General features: G+C 31.6%; 1 protein-coding gene across 1 annotated transcript in view; it reads right to left on the reverse strand.

Annotated features, from left to right (window-relative positions):
• Positions 1–312: 312 nt before the first annotated feature.
• Positions 313–25,597, reverse strand: part of LOC143076581 (uncharacterized) — a 52,003-nt gene continuing 26,718 nt past the window's right edge. Inside the window, exons 2-7 of the mRNA XM_076252400.1 lie at positions 20,193–20,513; positions 19,392–19,504; positions 16,151–16,210; positions 13,606–13,813; positions 1,565–1,633; positions 313–908 (exon numbers count right to left, since the gene is read on the reverse strand). Of these exons, the coding sequence (XP_076108515.1) occupies positions 805–908; positions 1,565–1,633; positions 13,606–13,813; positions 16,151–16,210; positions 19,392–19,504; positions 20,193–20,513 (875 nt within the window). The 3' untranslated portion in view covers positions 313–804. The remainder of the gene's footprint in view (positions 909–1,564; positions 1,634–13,605; positions 13,814–16,150; positions 16,211–19,391; positions 19,505–20,192; positions 20,514–25,597) is intronic.

A 25,597-nucleotide genomic window follows, 5' to 3' on the forward strand; every position in this document is an offset into this window, starting at 1 on the left:
GCGCAGTTATCATGAATCTATCTATCTAAACTTGGCATTTTTTATTATAAAAAAACTGCTTAACAAGAGATATTGCATTGGTATATTTTAGTTGTTTAAACTTGCTTTTATGTCGAAGAAGGTCAAAGTTATTAAATCACAAAGTGGCGGTAATGGGTTCCCCTTGCCAAAAATACACACTGTTATTCTGTCATGTTGCATGTGTTTAACTACTAAATATTTGTGATTCGGAACTATTTGAACATTGGTTTAACATTATTATAAAGTTGATTTTATTTAACCAACTTAACATATTAAATCCAAGAGGCGGCGTGCATTAGGCCTACAAAAAGGCTGTTTAATGTTGCTAATATTTATAACTGTATCAGATCGTTTTCAAAATATTTTGTTAGAAGGTGAACTCAACCAATTTTGCCGATAAGATTTAGATTTAAAAAAACAATTCAGATCTCTACTGAAATACATGATCACAATTATTACAAATTTAAACAATAGCAACCCTTATGTTTATTTTCAACTTATGAACATTATTGTCCATTTAGTACTTTCGTCTCAGTTGCAGAGTAATATTCGTCCTTTCTGTAAACTTGATTTTTTTTTTATCTACGACTTTTTATGAGATAACTGACAATTTTTATCCCTTGTTGATGTTTTTGTTTCTTATGTTGCGCATGAAATTGGTCCATTGCTGTGACTACATTTTCAACGAAGGTAATAAAATGATTTTTGTCTTTGAATTCAAAATTAGGAATTTAAATATAAGCATAACAGTACTAAACACAATCATATGATATTGTCATTCCGTTAATGTCCTTGGCCGTTGTTAAAACACTTACATAACTTATTATAAGTAAGATCCTTGACTTTGCACAACAAGTGTTTCGGTTTTCTTCTCATTTTGAATTCACCTAAAATATAAATATAAAAGAAAAACATATAATTATCGGACAACACCTCTGTAAGACATATTGCTTGATACGTTTTCGTTCACTACAAATTCTTAGATGAAATTATACTAAAACTTAAAACAAACATAACAGTTCCTTCTTTGTGAATTGGAATATAACGTGTAGAGAAATACAACCACTCTGAATAGAATAATCATTGGTAGTAAAAGAAAAATTAGCACAATAGCTCTATGAAAAAGGTGGTGATAAGTAAATGAAGGTGTTAAAGACCAAACTCATTTTGACAACTTCTCTGCATGTTGGAACTTAAATAAAACATGAACATGTTTTACTGATATCACTTTACGATTACCAAAAAACAAAAATAGCTAATTAGTTTCCAGTTCACTTTGAATGAAAGTTAATAATGATATTAACGTAAAACTGTACGAAGAATTATTTAGTAATCAGTAATGATTGTGAACCAAAGCTGATCATCACGACTGTAATTATTACAATTTAATTGAAATTATAAAGTATGGTCATATCAATGTCAATACTCATCGAGCATCAATTTTAATTTAAGATTTTGCAAAATTTGGTATTTTATACTTTGATTTTCAAATCTTAATTAAGTTAGTAGAAAAATAATAAAGAATCTTAACTATTATACTTACAACATATACAGATCATGACGATAATGATGATAAACACTAGACCAATTGATGCAGATGGTATGTATTGCCCTGTTCATATAAGATTAAATATTTAACTTAAAAGTGCTTACATTCGGAGCATAATTATATAACTAAACAAAATCGTGCTTTACAAACAATCCAATATCATAGATTAATAATGTAGCACTAGCAAGGAACATCATGAATAAAGGCATATCCAACAGTTTCAGGGAAGGTAATAACAAACGTAACCGTCGTCTATTGTTTCCCGTAATTTCACGGTGTTTCAACGACGTCATAGTGGCCGTCTGGAAAGGGCGGTTTCTTTCCTCAAAGGAAAGGGCACGGCGGGAATCGGCAAAAAACTCATACAGAATATTAACAGAACTAGAACTCAAAACTTAAAAGATATCTTTGTCCTTTTGGTCTATTATAAAAGAACTGCAATTATCTTAATCTTTACAAGACCATACTCACTTAAGTTTCCGTTTTATTAAAATTATCTTCAATACAGTAGAAAACAACGACAGCAAATGCGTAATGATTTAGTATTGCAGTATAATGCAATGTTTGTGTATAACAAATTTGTATTGTCTTAGTATCAATCCTGTAATTTTGGATTTTAAACCAATAAAAATTACTTACTTACTTACTTACTTGAGAAGGATCATGCATCTGGGACAACATCCCTAATGCGCCTCGAAATGAGGAACTCAAAAGTCACGTGTAAAGAAAAAATCTCTGTGTAGTGATATTGGACATGTTTCTATTTTTAACAAATGACTGAACTTAATTATTTGTGGTGATTAGGAAAGTAGAGGAACATAGAATAAATGTGTAAAAACTATGGAGCTATTGAATGTGTTCAAAGTATTAAATTTTCAAAGAACTTATTGTGTTAAAAAGGGGATATTTTACCACAAGGAGCCGCATCACAAAAGGATGTTCGGGGTTTGCTAATTTACAGAAAAAGTAATCTCACTTCGTATCACGAAAATTTAACCACATATGTGAAAATGTCACAGCTTCGAAACGAGCTATCATACATATACAAGTTTACGATATGGACTGAGCTACAGGAAAAAACGTTACCATTACCGCCTATGTAAAAACAATTAAAGATATTGAGCCATCTAGCTTTGCTTTGAAGTGCTAATATATAATTATATAGTAGCTCTTTAAATGAATACGACCTTTAACCGATAAACAATGTAAAACAAAAGATGACACAGTATTGAAAAAATATTGAAATAGGAAAACATTGTAAGACATACAAGTAGAAAATATCTGACGATGTTGGTGTTTACTTACACTACAAACCATTAAAGTCTGAAATGGCCTATATCTGTACTCGACTGTACTGATTTTTACTCGACCAGTCTGAATTGGTCTGACTTTTACTTGACATTACTCGACCCCAGTCTGAACCATACTTGACTGTACTGAATCTTACTTGACCCTTATCTTTGCCGTTGAAAATAGTCTGAACTATTACTCGACCAGTCTGAAACAGTCTTAACCCATTCTCGACATGTACTCGACCTATTTTTCCAGTCTAAACCATACTTAACCAAAGGTCTAAACAATACTCGACCAGTCGGAACCATACTAGACCAAAAAACCTCTACTTTTTTAAGAATGTAGGACAGAAAGTCACAGGACAAAAAGTCACGGACAAAAAGTCACAGGACAAAAAGTCACAATTCATTTTTTCTGATTATTTTCTTTGAATAAAAACTGCTTATTTCTAGAAAAATATTTTTGTATTTTTCTTGAACTATTGTATATAAACCAACTTTGTTAACAAAATTTATCCAAAAAATATCAAAGATGATCAAATAATTGTTAAAAAAACAAAAGGTCAAAATGGCTTGGCACTTAAATGGCTGCATGGTGCCAAGAAATATATCTTTTGCATGATTAAAATTAAATAAATCTTGATTTTTCAAGTATAATGACACATTTCCTAAACTTTAATATGAATATATGTATTAAAAAGTAAATATTTCAAGATATTTCTCTTATATATTCAAACAATTGTCAACAAATTATTTATGACTTTTTGTCCTGTGACTTTTTGTCCTACCAAATTTGTGACTTTATGTCCTGTGACTTTTTGTCCTGTGACTTTCTGTCTGTTTACCTTTTTTAACTGTTAAAATAAATTTCTTTTTAACTTATATATATAACAACAGCCAACAAAATTTATAAAAAAATTAATCTTATAAAAGAAATATATCTCTGATTATATTTAGGATAAAAACATATATTATATATAGCTTATATAAAAAAGGGATAAAATTAAATAAATAAATAAAATTGTTTTTCTGATTAGTGGTGAAATATAAAGTATAACCTCTGCTGGGGGGCAAACTCATAATAAGATCACACCTGGCCAGAGGTATTAAATTCTAAATAACATTGATTCAAAATTGCAACATCCTGTTTAAATTAAATAACAAGGCCTTTCGAATATACATGTATGTACTAGATAAGTAATACACGAATTTAAGAAAATAGGGCTTTCTTTTTACCTGTAAAACACACATGTACTGAGGTAATAAGAACATATTAAAGTGCTTTATGTATGCCATGTTAATTTGACAAAAAAAAAATACTTAAATTAATTGAAATATTTTTTACTGATACTTTGGAATACATTTCCTTTTCTAAAAAGGTTATCAAGGATTGCTTTGGAAATTCTATTATCATGCTTATATTAAATTCTTGGTTTAATAAAACAGAACAATTAAGCTCTCATTTTTTTTAAATTTATTAAGTTGTTTTATATCCTATTTTAAATATATCTTAATAAAAACATTCACTGCATTATTACCTGAACTCAACTGACACCATAAATCTATACTAGGCTTAAGTTAATGGTGAAACTATTCCAGTTACCATAAAATACTTCCGAAATATTTATAAAATTTTGAATAATATTGAAAATCAGTCACAACTCATTTTTTTAGATTATTTCATAGCTTGTTTTATTTATATTTTAAAAGTTGATATACATTATTATGTAAGTGTTGATTAATATTGAGTTGAAGTTATATTATGATTGGTTATTGTGAAATCTTAATTTCAATACTGTATTGAATACATTTTCAATTTCAAGTTGTTGTTCAAATTCCATTTTTATTAAAAGAATTCCTAAATTGATAAAATTCAGTTGAAAGATACAAAGAATAGGTCTAGGTTGGTTAAGACTTGGTCGAGTATGGTTCAGACTAGGTCTAGTATGGTTCAGACTAGGTCGAGTACGGTTCAGACTAGGTCGAGTACGGTTCAGACTAGGTCGAGTACGGTTCAGACTCGTATAAAATGGTTAAGTACGGTTCAGACTAGGTCGAGTACGGTTCAGACTCGTATAAAATGGTTAAGTACTGGTCAAGTACACATTCAGACTGTTAAGTATGTTTCAGACTACAGTCGAGTATTATCAAGTACATCTCAGACGAATTCAGACTGGTCGAGTAAAAATCAGTACAGTCGAGTACAGATATAGGCCATTTTAGACTTTTAATGGTTTGTAGTGTTATGTATGAGGAAACAAATATAATTTAACACAAAAAAAAACCAGTGTAGGTCTTGAATAATTAGACACACCCTCTTAAGTCAGCGGGTCCATAACAGGATAGGGAAAACAAGGGGCTAATAGCTTAACTCAAGATTTTGATCATTATTCAACTTTATCTAGTACTGCATACGTTTTACCACTAGTACACTCTTTATATCTTGATAATGTATCAATCATTTACTTCAGATCTACTCTCGCCTCGTCGTAAATATGCGTGATATATTTGCCACTGGAGCATGGGATCAATCAATTCATCAGTTTCATATAGTGATGCATAATCATTAGTTCTCAACTTATAATTTTCTCAAAGAGTATTTCAGTTTTGGTATTTTATTTTTATTTTATATCTTATTTCTAAACGAAAATTTTAGAATTTCTTTCCGCATCTTTCTCTTTGAATTCATTTGTTTGAATAATCAATAATAATATAGTAGTCTACATCAGTGGTTAAATTGTATGCAGCCAAACTATGTAGAGGGCAGTAGAACAGAAAACCATCTCAATTGTGTATATATGCAATAACTCATATTTTGAAGCGTAAAACCACGACAGTCAGGCTCGTTTAGGTGGAAAAAATTACTGTGTCAATTTCATTTACTTATATATCGTAAATATGTCATAAAAGCAAAAACATACGACAAAATGGCCACAATTTATAATAACATTCAACATTTTTCGGCCGTTTCGTTTATTTTCAAGTTAATGTCTTACTGATCTGTTTTGTTAATCAAATTATTATTTTTCATCTACAACTGCAAAAGGCGCAACAGATGCGACTTATTTGAAGATTCATGTGACCTTTGTTGTCGTTTAGATATTTTATTCGAAGTTCGTATTCATGTATCCCTTCAACCATTTATTTAGATGGTATTTTAACGTATAGATAGCGTAAAACTCTCTTTCCTTACTCTATGCATCTGATATTACGACATTTTCATTTCGACTAAACGAGGCTGCAAATTTATACACCCGAGCAGCTAAACGGCCGCACCCAATTTTAGCAAATATATACACGTAACTGTCGGACGGGAGCAGTCCAGAGATGTGAATATTTCTATACCCAATCAATCCTTTTTTTACGAAAAAAAAATGTTTAAGGTATACATTAATACGACAGCAACCCAACGACACATATAATTCAAAACACTAAGAATCAACATACAGATTTTTGCTATAGCTAGAAGCCTGTTAAGAAAAAAAACCAAAACTGCAACGTGAATATAAAATACGGAGTCGGTGAGATTTTAGACAGTGAAGTGTTTGGTTTCAAAATTTCAAGTGCTCTTTATTGATTTCGATAATTTTTTTATGTGAAATTATATAGACAGTGTAATATAAATCAGTGTAAGGAAAACACTTCTTTGTAAAGTAACGGTAAAATAAATAATGATTATGGATGACGGACGTCAAGTGGCATATTAAATGAATAATCAGAACAAAAACATGAAATGTAAGTATAATATGAAAATTAACCCTGCTTTGTGCTATAGACCGACACACAGAAACGGATTTCTAACGTGTAATTCGTTTGTTTTAAAAGAGGGATGAAATACCGTATACCAGAGCCGGGGACTATTTTAGTAGTTTGTAATTCCATGGTTTGCTAACCCGAATAATTCAGTCCCTCCCCGTAATCGATCTCTCCTACTTGCGAGGTAGTAATCGTAGATCAGCGGAATATAACGACTGAGTTATTCGGGTTAATGGTTTGCATGTTTCACACCCGGGTTTCACAATTTTGACGAACACAATAGTAAAGCTTACTGAATTATTAGCTCGTACAGATACTTGTCCATTATGAATAAGAAGATGCGATATGCTATCGAGACAACTATCCAACAAAGTCACAGTGTAAAAATACTGTGTCTTCCACACCGTCGCACTGCCTTTGAAAAATTAGCGGGGAAATATAACGTTACGTCCCGAAACGTCTTAATTTTTGGCGCAATTTGTGAGGCTTACGGAAGGGATTGAGTAAACAATATTATATTACTCGATTTTTCTCAAAAACGAGTATGGTAACAAATATTTTTCAAAACGTTATGACGTTCCATTTTTTTCAAAGAATAACATATCTTACTTTGGTCAAATCGACACCGTTAGCAATATTTTTAAAAAAATCTAAAATGTGCATTTCAAATGTTCATTTCTTGTCGTTTTGGGGGGTAACCATAACGTTTTTGGCTTTATTTGAGTAAGAATTAATTCTTTAAATGGTAGAGTTAGATTTTTCTAACCATCTTGAACTATTTTGCTTCAATTTGAGCTCCATTATATAAGTATATGTTGATTAAAAAATCATATTTATTTTTTTTAAATAAAAAACGTTTGTTTCTTCAAAATTGCAAAAATGTTCAATTTTCAGTAGTATTTTTTGCAAAAACGAAATCGACAACAAATATTTTTTTTGGCAAAATTTTATTCTCTGTCAATTGAAGAATTAAATATCTTTACGGGAAAAAATTCTCACCGTCAAAAATAAACTATTGGATATGCCCTTATCGTTTACGAGATAAAGGACATGTTGATACTATGAAAGTTCCTCAATATACATGTACATGTACAATGTATATGAGACACTTCCGACAACTAATTTTGTTATTGCAATGATATAATTTGTTTAGTAAGATGTTATTAGTTGTTCATCTCCATATAATGGGTTAGTTCGGCACTTCTTATCCAAAAAGTTCCATGTGACCTTTTTTACCAGATGGTGTTCGTTGCCATTTTCTATTTTTTTCTTCAATGAAACCACTGTTATACTGTGAATACACGGAAGGACTATTTTATGTTACACGTTTTGGAATCATAATGATAAGACTACGGCCCATGTTTGCAGAACAAATTTGATTAATGGTTAAGATATATTTAGTGTTTGCTCGTTTAGAAACGGATACCAGGGGCGGATCCAGCCATTTGAAAAAGGGTGGGGGGGGGGTTCCAACTATATGCTCCCATTCAAATGCATTGATCGCCGAAAAAAAGGGGGGTTCCAACCCCCGGACCCCACCCCACCCCCCTAGATCCGCCAATGGATACTGAACATTTCATTTGTCGTTCTTTATAAGCATTTATTCAGTCTAGAGAATTTATATAGCTTGTAATTTATTTAGATTTTCATCCTCCCACCAGTTTAAAGTAAACTTTATACATAGATACGTACATTTATTTAACTGAATATTAGAATTGAGAATGCAAATGGGGAATGTGTCAAAGAGACGACAACCCGACCAAAGAGCAGTAACAGCTGACGTTTACCAATGGGTCTTCAACACAGCAAGAAAATTCCGCATCCGACGGCGGGCTTCAGCTGGCCCCTTAACAAAATGTGTACTAGTTCAATAAAAATGGACGTCACACCAAACTCAAAAACATATAAATGAACAAAAAAATAAAAAAAAATAAAACATTCAAGACTAACAAAGGCCAGATGATCCTGACTTGGGACAGGCAAAAACACAGTAATAAATTATTATTTAAAAAGTTTCATGTTATCATTATGCGAAACATGAAACGTTTGCTCTTTAACAAATTTTAATACCAATATTCATATTCATTTGTTATTCGGCGCTTCAAATTCGTATTAGGGCAATTGCGTTATGATTAAGAGTACGAATAATACTGTAGTAAAATCATATAATATTGCCGTTATCAAGATATTTACACATTTATGTTTTTTGTACTATTAATACTTTAATGGTTGTTTTGCACAAGGTGATTCTGTTCTATGCTTGTGTTGTTTTTGTTCTTAACTCTTTGGCAATGTTATGATTGATCTGTTAGACTTGGAAAATATGATTTATTAATTTGTCAAAATTATCCTACTTTCAAACTTAACATCAATTCATGTAATAATAGACCAAATATGAAAAATTTTGGCCAGATTATTTTTTTTCAATCATTTTTTTAAAAGTTGAAATTGTCCAAACTAACAGTCAAATTGAAAAAAAAAAATAAATTAAAAAAATCTGTATAGTCTGGTTGCCATGGAAACAACGTGACATCATATGTATATATTAGTATAGCAAGGAGAAATGGCTAACATTGTATTTTATGGTAAAAATGAGATAAAGCATAACATTTTTTGTTATTTTCATTGGTATAAGAGACGATTTCAATCACTTAAACTGTTAACTGACACATTTTTCGAATACAAACAGTTTGTTGATACATAAAGGTGGTCCACTTAACACAAAAATCGGCATGATTTTTGCCGATTTTTGGCATTTTTTACATTTGATTTTACCGAAAACGCAGAAATCCTCACATAAAAGACTATAAAATATAAAATAAGGGATGTTTTGTCAACAAAATGGTGCAAAAAAAATTCTTGGTTAAATGTTGCAGAAAGTTGCCAATAGAGGAATTCTAGTCATTGTAATTTACCCTGAAATCCCCCCTTTTTAGGCTCTATTTGTAAATACATATGTCATATGAATATTTTCATGATGAAATAGTCCTTTCTTATGAAAAAAAATATTTTTAGATGTGTTGAGGGTAATTATATCATATAACATATTCTAGCAATTGAAAATTTCATGCTCAAACTAATCTGAATGTAATTTTGAACAAATGAGTTATTTCCCCTTTTTGAAAATCTTCGTTCAAGAGATAGAAAAAAAACCCATATTCCACACATAGTGACATACTAATTATAAATGTTGCCTGTCCATTTTTAAAACAATTTCCGGACATAATTTGTAGCATTTATTACAATGAAATATCAAGAGCTATCTGCCCAGAAATTTTCCGATGAATTGGATAACCGGTTGTTGGGTTGCTGCCCCCATTGGTAATTTTTAGGAAATTTTGCCGTTTTTGGTTATTATCTTGAATATTATTATAGATAGAGACAATCTGTAAACAGCAATAATGTTCAACAAAGTAAGATCTACAAATAAGTCGGATGACTTAAATAGTCAGTTGACCCCTTAAGAAGTTATTGCCCTTTATAGTCATTTTCACCAATTTTTCGTAATTTTTTGTAATCTTATACAAAAATCTTCTCCTATAAAACTGCTGGGCTTAATTTAACCAATCTTATCCACAATAATTATTAGGGTATCTAGTTTAAAAAATGTGTGCGGTGACCCATCCAACCAACCAAGATGGCCACCATTGCTAAAAATAGAACATAGGGGTAAAATGTAGATTTTGGCTTATAAATCTGAAACTAAAGCATTTAGAGCAAATTTGACAGAATTAAATTGTTAATCAAGTCAATTTCTTTCTGCCCTGAAATTTTCAGATGAATTGGTTAACTGGTTGTTGGGTTGCTGCCCCCGGCCCAATTTGTAATTTTCAAAGAAATGTTGCCGTTTGTGGTTATATTGAATACTTTTATAGATAGAGATAAACTGTAGAAAGCAATAATGTTCAGCAGAGTAAGATCTACAAATGAGTCAACATGAACAAAATGGTCAGTTGACCCCTTTAGGAGTTATTGCCCTTTACTAGTATATTAAATTTTTTAACAATTGTCATTAATTTGGTAAAGAGGTATGGCCAATTTCCCCTCAATTCTTTTCATTCGATAAGATAGGTAAATCAAGTTTTAAATAGCCCGATAGATGCTAATTATAGTACATTAAAATACGTCACATCATCTATTTTCATACCTTGAACAGGTATTCCTACAAAAACAAGGCCAAGACTATTGATTTTTCATGCCCCACCTACGATAGTAGAGGGGCATTATGTTTTCTGGTCTGTGCGTCCGTTCGTCCGTCCGTCCGTTCGTCCGTCCGTCCGTTCGTTCGTCCGTCTGTCCCGCTTCAGGTTAAAGTTTTTGGTCAAGGTAGTTTTTGATGAAGTTGAAGTCCAATCGACTTCAAACTTAGTATACATGTTCCCTATGATATGATCTTTTTAATTTTAATGCCAAATTAGAGGGTTTACCCCAATTTCACGGTCCACTGAACATAGAAAATGATAGTGCGAGTGGGGCATTCGTGTACTGGGGACACATTCTTGTTTATATTGATTTTATCTAATTGTTAACACCCTATATGCGCATAAGGTACCATACCACGTAACTTGTCAAGACGACAAATAATATTGAACAAATTCAAATGGGATGTTGTTTTTCTCATTTTGAATATATGTATATCTGTATTTGACCTGGTCTTTTAAGGTTTTATCGTCGATAAGATAAGATAAGATAAGATAATATATATTTTACCCGGAGAACATCTTACATCAGCTGGCCATAGAACACCTTGTGTTACTAACACATGTTATATGGCCTTTTCTGGCATTTTAAGAAATCAGCCCTTCGTTGTGATACAGATGCAACAGCTTCTTGATGTTTTACCAATCACGATTTGTAGTGTAATTGTGGTGTTGTCGTATTTTCTGATGACTTAGGTACCGGTGTAGGGACAGTAGTAAGAATTTCAGTACTAGTATCTACACAGTTAGTGAATTTGCGACAAAACTGATTGCTGTTGACTGCATTTGTTACATATTATACCATGTTCAAAAGAAGTTTCAAAAATTGTTTGTGTTGTTTTGAAACTTGTATACAATGGCCTTATTTTAATATGTTATGTGTATATTTCACACGCAAGATTTTGGATTCATTGCTATAGAATCAATTCGCGTGTTATTGGTGATATACAGGCACGGGTACTACTTCATTTTGACGGCAGTTGTTCCTTGCATATATATGTTATCAATGTAACACATGAATATAAATTAAGTCAAGAGTATGGACAGTCATAGGAATGCACACAATAAGCGACACAGTATTTTTTTTAATAAAATGATTTATACTATATAGTCAAAATGAATCAGAATGCCTCTATAAATTAAACAAACATCCGAAAAAATATGATAGAAACATTAAAATCTAATATAACAACAAAAAATGCAAAATGTCTGAGCCAGATTCGAACCCTAGCTTGAAATCAATCTTTCATTTGTAGTTCTATGCTCTACTGATTGAGCCACCGCGATACTTGACCATTGTTACATTTTTTTCCATTAATTTTTTTTTTTTTTATATAATAAGGACACACTAAACCAATGCAATGTTTGAGAGAAAATGTAGTATAAATTGCCACAGTCACGAAAAACATAACTGTTTTTTTTTTGTTTGAAATGTCCTTCATGGGGGATTCCCTGTTTTTCCTACCTAATAACATCCTAAATTCCGCATATTAAACTTTCATCCTTTTTTAGGGTTAAATTAAATATTTATCACACATATCATAATATATGTAATTTTACTCTTTTTGCTTAAGATCTACAGTACTTAAAATAGCTATTAGCTCTGATATTGTATACTGTATTTTACCGTATATGATTTACTTTAATAAATATATTTTTATAAAGCATATTATGTTGTTCATTTAATGATAAACTATGTAAAGCTATCTGCCATAATAAATGAGCTGTTCATAATTGAAAGTTTGTCATTTTGTGGTAATTTTTTTTACTTGGTTGCTAAGGAAATTTATGTTCCTTAGCAACCGACAAGAAGGACTGGGATGATTAAGATTTTAAACTGATGTTCATGAATAATGCAATCAACTTTGATGTTAGAGGTAGTTTTTCTATCACATTATTTTTTTTATGTGGCCAGCTGTTGGTTGATGCATACAGCGAATTGATGTTAATAACTTAATAACATTAAAAGGGAGTATTTGTACTTTGTGTGTTTGTGTTAATTATCAATCTGAATTCAAATATTTTATTCGTCTTATGATGTTAAATCAGGTCACTAAAGGATTGATCGATCATACTTGTTCCATATCAACCACGTATAAACCGAGTTTCTCTAATTCTTCGTCAATTTATCCCTTTCTGCACCCATTGTATAAAAAAAATTAATCAACGTGTGGTTCGTTTGATCTCAGTTCAGTTAAATAGATAAAAACTGATTTTTTTGAGGTAGGTTTTGTTTTATTTTCTATTCTATTGCATTATTCGCATATTTACCCATTTCAGCAAGTCAACATGGCAGCTCCTTAGTAACAAAATGTCAACTTTTGATTTGACGGAAGCTTACGAGAAAAAACATGTAAATTAAAAATGACATATGTTGGGTTTGAGAACTTAAAGAATTAAAAAGTTTTTTTCTAGCAGTTATTCTCGAAATAACCTACGTAAGTTACATATTTATAAAGATATTTCAGCTTTATCTAACAGGGAGTTTAAAAAAAACCTGCCACATACACAGCATTACCACCCTCGCTTCAGTTTATTAATGACCGTATTTGTCCTATTAGAATCGAAATAATTCATGGATGCCATAGATTGTTGGAAATTTACACATAGCCTGGGCCGTGATATTCGAATTTTATCCTGAGCGTTAGCTTCCATGAATTATTTCTTAGTATAATACTCATTGTAACCAAAACCTTGTGTTTTTTATCATTTGGCGTAAAGTTGACAATCATACCACGTAAGCTATGTCTAATATACATTTAAAAGTTACGGATTAAAAGAAACTCACCAATGGTTTCAATGTCGTTACAACGTATTTCAGTTAATACTGTAACGATAAATGGTCGATTGCCTACAAAACATTTTACTTCCAGTGCTATAGTACTGCAAGTAATGCCATTCGTATCGACAATTAATTCACCCTGTACTTTGTAGAACGTGAAGTTCGATACAGTAGTTCCATATGACTGCTTCACTTTCATGTCTTGCCGTATATACTGAAAAAGTACCAAGTAAAAATTGACGTTATGTTAAAGAAAGAAATATATTAAAAAGGTACACAAAAGAACTATATTCATTTATAACATTGTCTTGAATGCACGTAGAGATCAAGTGCATAACTATGCTCTAACAATGATTGATAGATGAACTGCACACATTACAAATGATGCATTCATAGTGAGATGATTAAACAGACGACGTTTGCTCTTACCAGCTGATTGGTTTAATTTTATCCTGTTACATCACTGTCTTGGTTAAGGAGGGTGTGGCACCAGCAACATGTTTATCCCCGACACATTATGTATAGGGCTGGCCCAAGTCAGGATTCTATAATTCAATGTAATTACGCCATATTGGTTTTTCTAATTGTTGAAGACCATACGTTGACAAATAGTTGTTATATTAAACGTCATTTGGTCTCTGATAGAAAGTCGTTTCATCGACAATTAACCACTTTTATGATATTTCAGTTTCCATCGATATACAAACCTTATAAGATATATTATTTATATTGAAATTGATATTATCACCCTGATTAACTTAAAAGAGGAAATAGATATAAGAAGATGGGGTATGAGTGCCAATGAGACAACTCTCAATCCAAGTCACAATTTGCAAAAGTAAACCATTATATGTCAAAGTACGGTTTTCAACACGTAGCCCAGGTTCACACCGAACAGCAAGCTATAAAAGGCCCCAAAAATGACTAATGTAAAACCATTCAAACGGGAAAACTAACGGTCTAATCTATATAAAAAACAAGAAACGAGAAACACTTATGAACCACATCTATAAACGACAACTACTGAACATCAGATTCCTGACTTAGGTGCAAATAAATGCAGCAGGTTTAAACGGTGTAATATGTACTAAATTTCACCCTTATCTGAAACAATAGTGTAACATCCCAACATAGAAAGACACACTATAAATAATCAGTCAAAAAAGACATATCAACACTAGTGAATATACACTGAACGAAATTTGATCTATGATACAATTCATGTAAAAACAAAATCAATACAACAAGGGGTGAACACATATAGGCAACAGTAGTATACCGATGAGAGATGTTAGACATTTTTAGAAAAACAACAATAACCTTGAATGAAAAGCCGCCAAATAATAATATACACAAGTAAATAACAATAATTTTGTTTTAAGGTATACAGTTTAAATGGAAAACGGAAATATTTTTACAAAATAAATAATTGTGTTGTTCATAGTTCTAGAAGTAAAAATTTATAGTCATACCAAACACTTATCAAAGCTGGTATATAGACGAGATATACCCTGAATACTTCATTTTAGTTTTGAAAAACATTACATATAGAATGAAATTCAAAACAGTGTGGCTGTGGCCATTGATTGACACATTAAATTCATCCATTGACTGGGACAATTTTCGTGAACGTGTGTCTGTAACGACCACTGTTCACGACGTACCTACGATAGACATTTAAACTGTGGGGTCACCAAAGGTTTCTTAACGCCTTTAATTATAAAATAATTCGAAAAATTAATCAGGAATAACCTTTATGTTTTGATTTATACAATTGATATAAATCAAAACATCGTGTTATTCCTGATTAATTTTTCGAATTACTTTATTAAGGTGTTGAGGACCTTTGGTGACCCCATAGTTTAAGTGTCTTTATAAAGTACATAGTGAACAGTGGTCGTTACATACAAACGTTCACCTAAATTGTCCCAGTCAATGGATGAATTTTATGTGTCAATCAATTGCCACAGCCACATTGTTTTGAATTTCATTCTATTCGACTTCAAACATTGATGTATGCAGCAGTAATTACTTTTGTTTTGTGTCATTGTGTTGCTGTCGTATCAATATAAGTCGGTATCTCCACCTTTTCAAAATAAAACTGTATATGAACTACTTAGTATCAACAACATGATGATGGATCCATTTAAGTACTGTCTGGGTGCATTTACTGTTCTTCCGACCAAACGGTAAAGTAATCAAAGTAACGGTAAACAAAACTGTACATGTATATCGGGCTAAATAACAATATTTACCATAAACATGTGGCAGTCATTGGATGTCCCCGAACAACCGAGACTTAGAAGTATTAAAATTGTCTCCCGTTCTCTCAATTAAATGATTTTTTTTTTCATATTAAATGACCTTTACTACGAAACTTTTCGTTTGAACTAAGAAATACACACTGGACATGACATTTGCAGTAAAAAAGATTGTCAAAAAAAGATTTAATCATATCTCATAGTTAGATATACACACATTTCCTTTAAAGTTATTTATTCCTTCAAACTCCTGATCTGAATAAGTCACCATGTCTCGTCTATGCAATTACCTTTTTCTCAGATGAACTATGTGCATTGCAAAACAAAGAATTGTGACATAGCGACAAAGTCTGAAATACAAAAATGTAAAGTTATCGACCTACTTATTTGGAGTTTTTATTATGGTTTACATAATCAATTTTAAATCACCACATTATGTAATAAAAAATGCTGCTCAAAGTTTGGAAATTTTACGCATAGGAATACTGGAAATAATTTGCAGCATCTTTAGTATTTCTGGTATATTAGTTTATGTACTTAAATCATGTTAATATAGACATTAACTTTTTTATTTGTTTTTAAAAAAAATTTCATATTTTTCAAATATTTTTGTTTAGTGCAAACTCCTATTGAACCAAGTATGCTTACCTTTCTGGAGTATACGAGTTAACTTTAGGTTTTTGATAATATTAGTCTTGCTTAATAGTTTGGTTTTGTATGTATAATAATTATTCAGTAGTCTTTTTCACTTTCGTCTTTTCGTTGGTTAGTTTTCTCAATTGAATGGTTTCATGTTTTTCATGTTGATGCAATTTTTAACTATACGGTATTGGTTTTTCTTATTGTTGAAAGACGTTACCTATAGTTACTTACAATCGCTTTTTTGGACTTTGGTTAAAAGTAATCGCATTGGCAATCATACCACTCCTTATTTTTTAAGTTGAAAAAAGGAACACTAAAAGACTCTTTGAACTCATTGTGTACTTGGTTAAATTAAAAAAAATTACGAAATTTTTGCCATCAGTACACTTACCAACAATCAATCAAATATTCACTACAACATGTATCTAGATTTGACCGTTTTCTTGGATACTTTAATTACTAAAGACATTTATCTTTTTTACACTTTCTGACCTCTTTCCATGATAGACAAAGCAATTTGAAGCATTTTTGCTGCACTTGCTGTCTTGCTAGTCATTAAAAGAGGGACGAAAGATACCAAAGGGACAATCAAACTCATAAATCTAAAACAAACTGACAACGCCATGGCTAAAAATTAGTTATCATGTTAAAAATTACTCTATGACATATTGATATAAATTGTAGAACTGTCTTATGCAATATAAAAAAGAAGATGTGGTATGATTGCCAATGAGACAACTATTCAGAAAAGACAAAAATGACACAGACATTAACAACTATAGGTTACCGTACGGCCTTCAACAATGAGCAAAGCCCATACCGCATAGTCAGCTATAATAGGCCCCGATAAGACAATGTAAAAGAATTCAAACGAGAAAACTAACGGCCTTATTTATGAAAAAAAAATGAACGAAAATCAAATTAGTAACACATGAACAAACGACAACCACTAAATTACAGGCTCCTGGTTTGGGACAGGCACATATATAAATAATGTGGCGGGGTTAAACATGTTAGCGGGATCCCAACCCTCCCCTGACCTGGGACAGTGGTATAACAGTACAACATAAGAACGAACTATAAAAATCAGTTGAAAAAGGCTTAACTCATCAGATGGAAAAAAATACAAGTGGACGTGGCCGGGTACTTATACATTCCGACACAGAAACACGCAATAAACAGATCTGAGAGTACTCGCAGTTATCTGACAGCTAGTTTAAAGCCACTAACAACTAATAAAAAAATCATGCATCTAAGACTAAACTATCAATCCGTACACATCCAACAACCAATAGATTTAGTGTAAAGACGTCATAAACAGCCAGAGAAAAACATGACCTTGTGCAATGCCAAGTTACAGGTATCGACAGATTGTAGATCCATGAATATGTATATGTATATAACATACTAGTAATATTTAGTTAGCTGTTAATTTACTGATAACAAAATCAATACTTATACCAATAAAACAATATTTAATGATCTTATTACAGTGTTGAATAGGTAAGCTTTTAGAATAAGTTCATTTAAAGGAGCGACAAGTTTACATGGATCATTTCTAAATTTCCGGGCACGGTTAACAACATTTCCGTAAAAATGAGGATGTGCTATCCCGTTTGAAATAAGTTTTCTACAGGTACAACCAAACTTCAAAACCAAATCTGTATATCTATGGAAAAATTTAGTAAAGGTTTTAAGTAATTTATGGTAACGATATCCCTGGTTTAATAATTTAACAGTAATACATAGGTTGCGTTCGTTAAAATCAAAAACGTCACAACAGACACGGGCATAGCGAACAAGTTGTGAAATATAAACACCGTAAGATGGTGCCAAAGGAACATCACCATCTAAAAAAAATGGAAAATTAACAATAGGGAACGAAAAATCGTCTCTTTTATCATTATATTATCATTTTCTTCACATCTAAAACCATCTCATCTCTATTGTAGCCATTGTGATATATGCATCAAATATACATTTAACAATTTTTATCCTGCATGTGGGTGTTATACTATACAGATACAGCCCTACAGATATCGCTATGCTGTATCTGTATACTATACAGATATCTCTTTAAATTGCCACCCACTGCCGGACTGAGCATTGTATGAATAAACTCATCATAAATACCAGGACTACATTTTGTAAAGACGCCAGACGCGCGTTTCGTCTACAAAAGACTCATCAGTGACGCTCGAATCCGAAAAAGTTAAAAAGGCCAAATATGAACCTGCGTGACCTCAAAATGTGTATTGCAGTCGCATTTCAATGACGTATTAATTGCAAATTAACGATTACTTTTATACGTTCTGTTTGTTTTCAAACTTTTCTTTAGAGCATATATTTTACTACTTTTTCAAGTATTAATTGTTTTGTGCCTGAGGCAATCTTTTTTGTACACATCGTGCTTTTCTCCGACAACCGACATGTAAAGTAATCAGTATAGACATAGTGCATGTGGACGTCTTATGATTGTGTAACCCGTCAACTGTACGTATGTATGATAAAGAGTTTGAAAATACACATTTCTGGAAATGTGTTTTTCTTCATTTATCCGATCGAATTGATATCTGGATTCATCCTCGTCATGCTATTGTTTTTATAATGAAGACATCCGGGTTTTCTGGGATTAATTTATCTGTCAACAATGCATGCTACATGTATCCATTCTGGCTTTTAATAGAGTTTGTATCTATTAGGCATTTTATCTTACATTTTTATAAATGCTTCTTTTGGTATATTTATATATTTTAAATTTTGAGGTTCTCCTATAATTTGCAGCTCGATTGATAATCTTCAGAAATATATTTTTTCTAATTACCACGTACGAAAATCAATGGCATGACTGTTCAATCTGTAGTTTTAAGTTGATAGAAAAAAACTAACCTCAAAAATTGTTTCGTTACATTTAAGGATTGGAAAAACCTTCTCTGTGGATATTTCTATGATGACTTGGTTATCTCTGTATACTGCAGAACTTTTTAAGTTTTCTGGCATATCTAAAGAAACAATTTGTTTCATTTAGGTGGTCTATTTTATCTACATTATGTTGAAAGAAATACCGAGGGAATTACAGATTCGAAGCAATACATACTATCGATGAACAATACAGAAACGAGTAATAATTAAAATAAACAAAGCTCTTGTTAAGTAAGATCAAAAACGAAAAACACGAAGACTTTTTATTTTCATTTTGGTTTTAGAGAAATCAAAAACGAAAAGCTATAAAACTTTTGTTTTTCATTTTGGATTTTCCGCCATTTTTTTTTGTAGTTGTTGTTGATATCTCAAAACGAAACACGAATGTACGCAAATATATACGGACCTTCTTTCTACGTTGTGTTTAGAATCTGATTTGTTGTTTGCATGCGTTTTTGTGTGTTGCATTTTGATCGTGTTTCTTCTCCTGCCATATTATTAGCAGTTTCTATCGCCACTCTTTTTTTCACTGTGATTTATTTTCAAAAATCAAACAGTGATCATAAAGTTTTTGCCATGATTCTATTTTTTTAAGTTAAATATTATAATTTTAAAACACATGGTTCAATCTATATCATAATTGCTGATATTGCACAAGGTGTCAGGGTTAAGCAATTTTCAGGTGCAAGGATAATCATCAACATACGTTCAGATTTAGTATAAAGTATATTCTAGATATCTATGATTATTTTATATATAAGTACTTACTTATATAGTTAGTCACCTCTAAGGTTTTAGTGAATGAAACAAATTTACAGGAACAGGTGTATTCTCGAACATCTTCCTCAGTGAAATTTTTTATTACCAATATGGATATTTTTGCATTCCCGTCTGTTTTTGTATTGTTGTCAAACGTCATTTTATATTTTTCATTAAAACAGGAACCGTTACTACACAACATTTTGTCAGTGTTTGTATACCTCCATATCTTATCGGCATTGCTTGGACAAGCGACATCAGAATGATATTCACAAATTAATGAATTTGTTTCTCTCAACATTATTGTATCAGTCTTGGCACTCCAACGCACTGTAATAAAACAAATTATAAGCATGATGAAATGTTTTACTATATGTTTAACTATATATAAGGCGGAATACCACCATTGTTTCCGCTATTTGTCTTAGTCAAATTTGCATTTTTCAAAGTATTATGGACAATTTATCTTTGTTTCAAATAAAGGAAAACTTGTATAAATTTCTGTCCAGCTCTACAGGTCCAAGACCACAATTGTCGTCCCTTGATTTTCGTTGTTCACGAATATAGTCCCTAGTGTTGACAGTGGGTTAATTGCCATTAGTTTGTATACCCCTTCCAAATTTAATTCTCCATGTTTAATGCCTCAAATTGCAAATAGGGGGGTGAAATTACACTGTAAAAAAATTTGGGTCCAGAATTTTAAAGGAAAGTAGTGATTTTGGTCCAGCTGAAAAAGGTTGAAAATTAGTACTTCGGAAGATGTCAAAAGATTTCAAGACGCACTAAACATAAAAGTGTCCATATTTTGAGTTAGAGCCGAAGTTTTCTATAAATTTGATATAATTTGTTCCAAAAGTAGTACAACACACTGTAAAAGTTTCTTTGAGAAAGCGCAGGTGGGATTTTTTTAATTTTCATTTATGTTCTAAAAGAAATGCACTACGAAATAATTGTGTTCTCGGACCTACAGTCAACATTTCACATATCGTAGTTTTGCATATAGAATAGAATAGAATAGAATAATGTTTAATTGATAATACAGCGCCCAAAACTGAAATGAATAATTTCTTTTAAGTTCTATACAATGAATAAAATAATTGTTTAAAACAATTGCAGATGAAAAACAATTAAAAATTAAAAACCAATTCGTCAGAGAACAATTGAAGGTCTTTCCACCTCGATAATAAGAAGGAATTTAAAAAACGTTGTTAGAAAATGCCACTCCGTGTTGATGTAATGTAGTAAATCAAACTGATATAAAAAAAATAAGATTAATACATTTAAAGAAGACTTTTAATTATTTTATAATGAACCAGAAAGAATTTTTAGCAAAGGTCAAAATCTAGAACGTCAAATTGACCTTTGACCTTGATCTTAATTTTGAGGTCATAGGTCAGTGATCTCAAATTAAAAAAACCCAGGTCAATCACTTGTATGGTTGTGGAAAAATACTGATTTCAAATACAAAAGGGGAGAAAAACTCATAAAAGGTTTAACCAAAACTTAAATAGGTTGAAGTTGCGCCTTTTTGTAAACAGTTATTTGGCAAACACATCATATCATTTACTGTCACAGTTTCTTTGGAATAACGATAACAAGCAAAATTCAAAATTTATATCATGACCTTTACCTTTGACCTTGACCTCAATTTTCTTCAAATGGACCAAGGACTTCATATCTACAGACTGTAGGCCTTTACGAATTATACCGTATGAATTTATACAAAAATTGCCTATCTTAAATTTTCAAAGGGAAATAACTCTCATAAGATGTCTGGTGGAAACAGTTTGCTAAAATCTTTTACGGTTTTAGAGATATAGCGATAACAAGAAAAGGGGACGCGGGGAGATAACTCCTATAAGCATAAGTGTTCGGTCACACAGGGTGAGTTTTGAAACCCCCATTACTGTACAACATCATTGGCCAAAAATCCATTCGATATGTTGTAAGACAAAAAAGCATCTCAGACGGCAGAAGAAAAAAAAGTAATCAGAAGAAAAAAAAGTGGAAAGACCTAGTAAAACACAAGGAAAACAATACAAATAAATAAAAAAAACTCAAACCATTCAATTACATAAGCTGTTTATGACAGATATTTTGTTTAGGCATATTGACATGTTTAACTATATATAAGGAGTAAGATTATCATGGTTTCCCACTATTATTTTGTAAGTAATCGGCTCTTTTTTAATATTGTGGAGAATTTGTCTTTGTTTAAGACAAAGAAATACTTCGCATGAATTAAGTGTTAGCCTGTTCAATTCCACACATGGTTGGCAAAGTATTATCCGGAAAACTTGAATGGAGAAAACGCTTAAAGAAATGAAGAAAAACTGATTTTTGTGTGCTTTGAAAGGTACATTATTTGTCCCTTTTCATTGATTTCCAAACGTAAATGCACTGACATTTTACAATTCAAACCTTATTAATTTTGTTCTTTTCATTCGATAAAACACGGACACATTACAAAACAACGCGGACCGCTCCCGGAAAAACTCAGACATATACAAATGAATTTACCCTTCAAAATGCCCTTTTCAAAGCCAAACTTTTCCCGATGACCTTTGCATTGGTTTATTCTTTAAAAGTCTTAATCTGTATTTTGAAATAAAGCATTGTAAGGCTAAATTAAACGTTTATAAATACAAACTAAATGAAGGGTTCATAATATCAAAAATACCAATTTACCTGGAAGTTCGATGATTTTTTGTATAATTTTCTTACATCTTTGTCACGTTTTAAAGAGAAGGAAGTCTGTTTTTATGCATTTTGTATTATATCACTCGAAAAAAAAAGTGGTCACACTCGAAAAAAGGAACGTTCAAATCGTTCTGGAAAACATGAACCAAGCCGCACACTTTAACTACTGTGATGAATTAAAGGAAGGTTGGTACAGTGTGATTTAACAACACAGAGTAGAATCATCTGATTTATTGATGGAGACGACACAATAACAAATATAACAATAAAAAAACTCCCATATGAACTAAATGACAGCTATCTAGCGACACAAATGCTGCAGTACGGCAATGTCGTCCCGGGTTCAGTAAAGCGTGAATATATTTGATAAAGAAATTAAATTAATATAGAAAATGGTTTCAGATACATTCGAATATTAAGTGCTGCTATAACTGTTCAGAAATTGGACATTTTGCAAGAGACTGTCTTAACAAATCGAAATGCTCCGTCTTCTGTAAAATGAACGGACATGCCGTAATGACTGCATCGACTTGTATCCCCATGCTATGATTTAAGTCTTATGGTAACCAGTGAATCTTGTGGTGTCTCTTTTTGACAAACAAAAAGTTGTCCCGGGAAATTTGCGTTCGATAATTCTAACTCGTAAAACGCTATGAAACAAAGTGCAGCGTCAACACGAAAAGTAAGAGTTATCATACATCAAATACATATGTAACACTCAGAACCGTGTCCTTACTCCCTCCCCCCAACAAAAACGTGTCGGATTCCCCAAATGTGTCTACATCACGTAACTGAACTGCAAAACATGTCTTATTTGTCATTGGTCGCCAAAGCGTGTCATTTGTATAAACATCCAAACTCGTTCATTTTTGATAACCACCCAAACGTGTCCAATTTCTAAAACGTGTCCATATGAAGCATTTTTTTCTTCTACTAGAGCTGTTCATATTATAAATACGTAGTCTATTTGGTTATTGTCTTTTTATTAAAGTAAACTCATTTCACTATTTCATTAAAAAAGGAAACGAAAGTTTAACGTGGGTACACATAGGGATGTCTGTTTGATCTAATTGTAAGCAGCCATGCTCAGTTAAATTGTAGATCAAATACCTCGTGAAATGTCAATTTCTCTGCGCACTTAAACCTTTGTAACAATTCACTCTTTCATGGTGCCATCAAATGTATTTTGGATGGCATTTTTTTGTTTTTTGTAATTTCTGCAACTTTAATTGAAAACGGACTCTATTACATAACGGAGATTGAAGTAGTTGTTTACTTAAGTCATAAAAAAATTCGGGATTTACTCGCTTTTGAATTTTATAAATTAAACTATCTACAATATATAATGCTAACCATAGAGTGTCGTTTAAATAATAAAAGAACTATTTGGCACTGGCCTGGACGTTGTGTCTCTTTTTCGTGTGTCTTTAGTAATGCTCGAAACATTAAATTTATTTTAAAAACCTGATAACCAGTTTATGAATTAAAGAGTTTTTAAAATATCAGAATTGTTTGAAAAGGGGAAGTAAATTCTGCCGAAAGCCGTGCAATATTTGGATTAATTAAAAAAAACAATCGGGGTTAATAAGTACCAAAAAAAACCCGTAGTGAACGACTTATTCAATTGTACTAAAATTATTGTATGTTCGCCCTAGAGAAATGTGAAATACTTGCAGCTCGACAATATACAATTTCATTCAAAAGTTAATGCATATGGTACATATAAGTTTTGAAATTAGGATAATCATAAAACTAATGATAATAAATGACCACTTCATCAGTTGTGTCCACCGTGCATTTTGAATTGACGTAAATAGTACTGACGTTATTAAAGACGAACATGTAATGCGCTAAAATATGTTAGACGTTCAGGCGTATATCGGACACGTTTGAGGGATATGAAATCGGACAATTTTGGGGTTATGAAATCGGACACGTTCAGGCAATATTGAATATCACCGACACGTTTAGGGAGAATAGACACTTTTGAGGAATGATCACGTTTGGAAATGGTACGTATGCAAAAAATAGTGGCATTGATAGGAAACGGGTTTTTGAATCATTTCATTATATTGTAAATAATTTTACAGAAGATATTGTAGATTATTACAATATTTAAGGATATTTTAACTGTACACTTGACAAAATAAATGATAAAAATCCTTCTTATTCTCACGATGATATTGTTATCAAGGATTAATTTTTTTTATTTTTACAATATGATTTGACTGATATTTAGAGGGACATGATATTTTATCCAAATAAAAAACGGTATACGTATCAGAATGGAAACTCTTAGTCTAGAATCGACTATATCTTTTGTGATAAAAGTATTACAAATATAGTTTACAATGTTGGAGTCTCGCAATGTCCTTTGAGCGATCATGATATTGTGTTGTTCAAATTAAAACTTAATGAAAATCAGCGAGACCCGGGTATTTGGATAATTGATATAAATACAATAAAAAGTGAAGAATTTAAGAGAAAGCATTTGAAATTTGGTTGGAAACCCGGAAAACGAAAATCCTAGGTTCGAAAAAAATCGATAGGATGTCACAAAATCACAAATAGAACCTTAACTATGGAAGTAGGTTAAACAATAAACAAAATCATCAAAAAAAAAGTTATATTATCAACCTTGAACAGAAATTAGAAAAGCACAAAGTAGATAGTATCAATTGTATACCTATATGAAGTTATTTTCTGTCAGAACG

Source organism: Mytilus galloprovincialis, chromosome 5 (assembly GCF_965363235.1).
Source record: "Mytilus galloprovincialis chromosome 5, xbMytGall1.hap1.1, whole genome shotgun sequence".
In the NCBI taxonomy this organism is placed as follows: domain Eukaryota; kingdom Metazoa; phylum Mollusca; class Bivalvia; order Mytilida; family Mytilidae; genus Mytilus; species Mytilus galloprovincialis.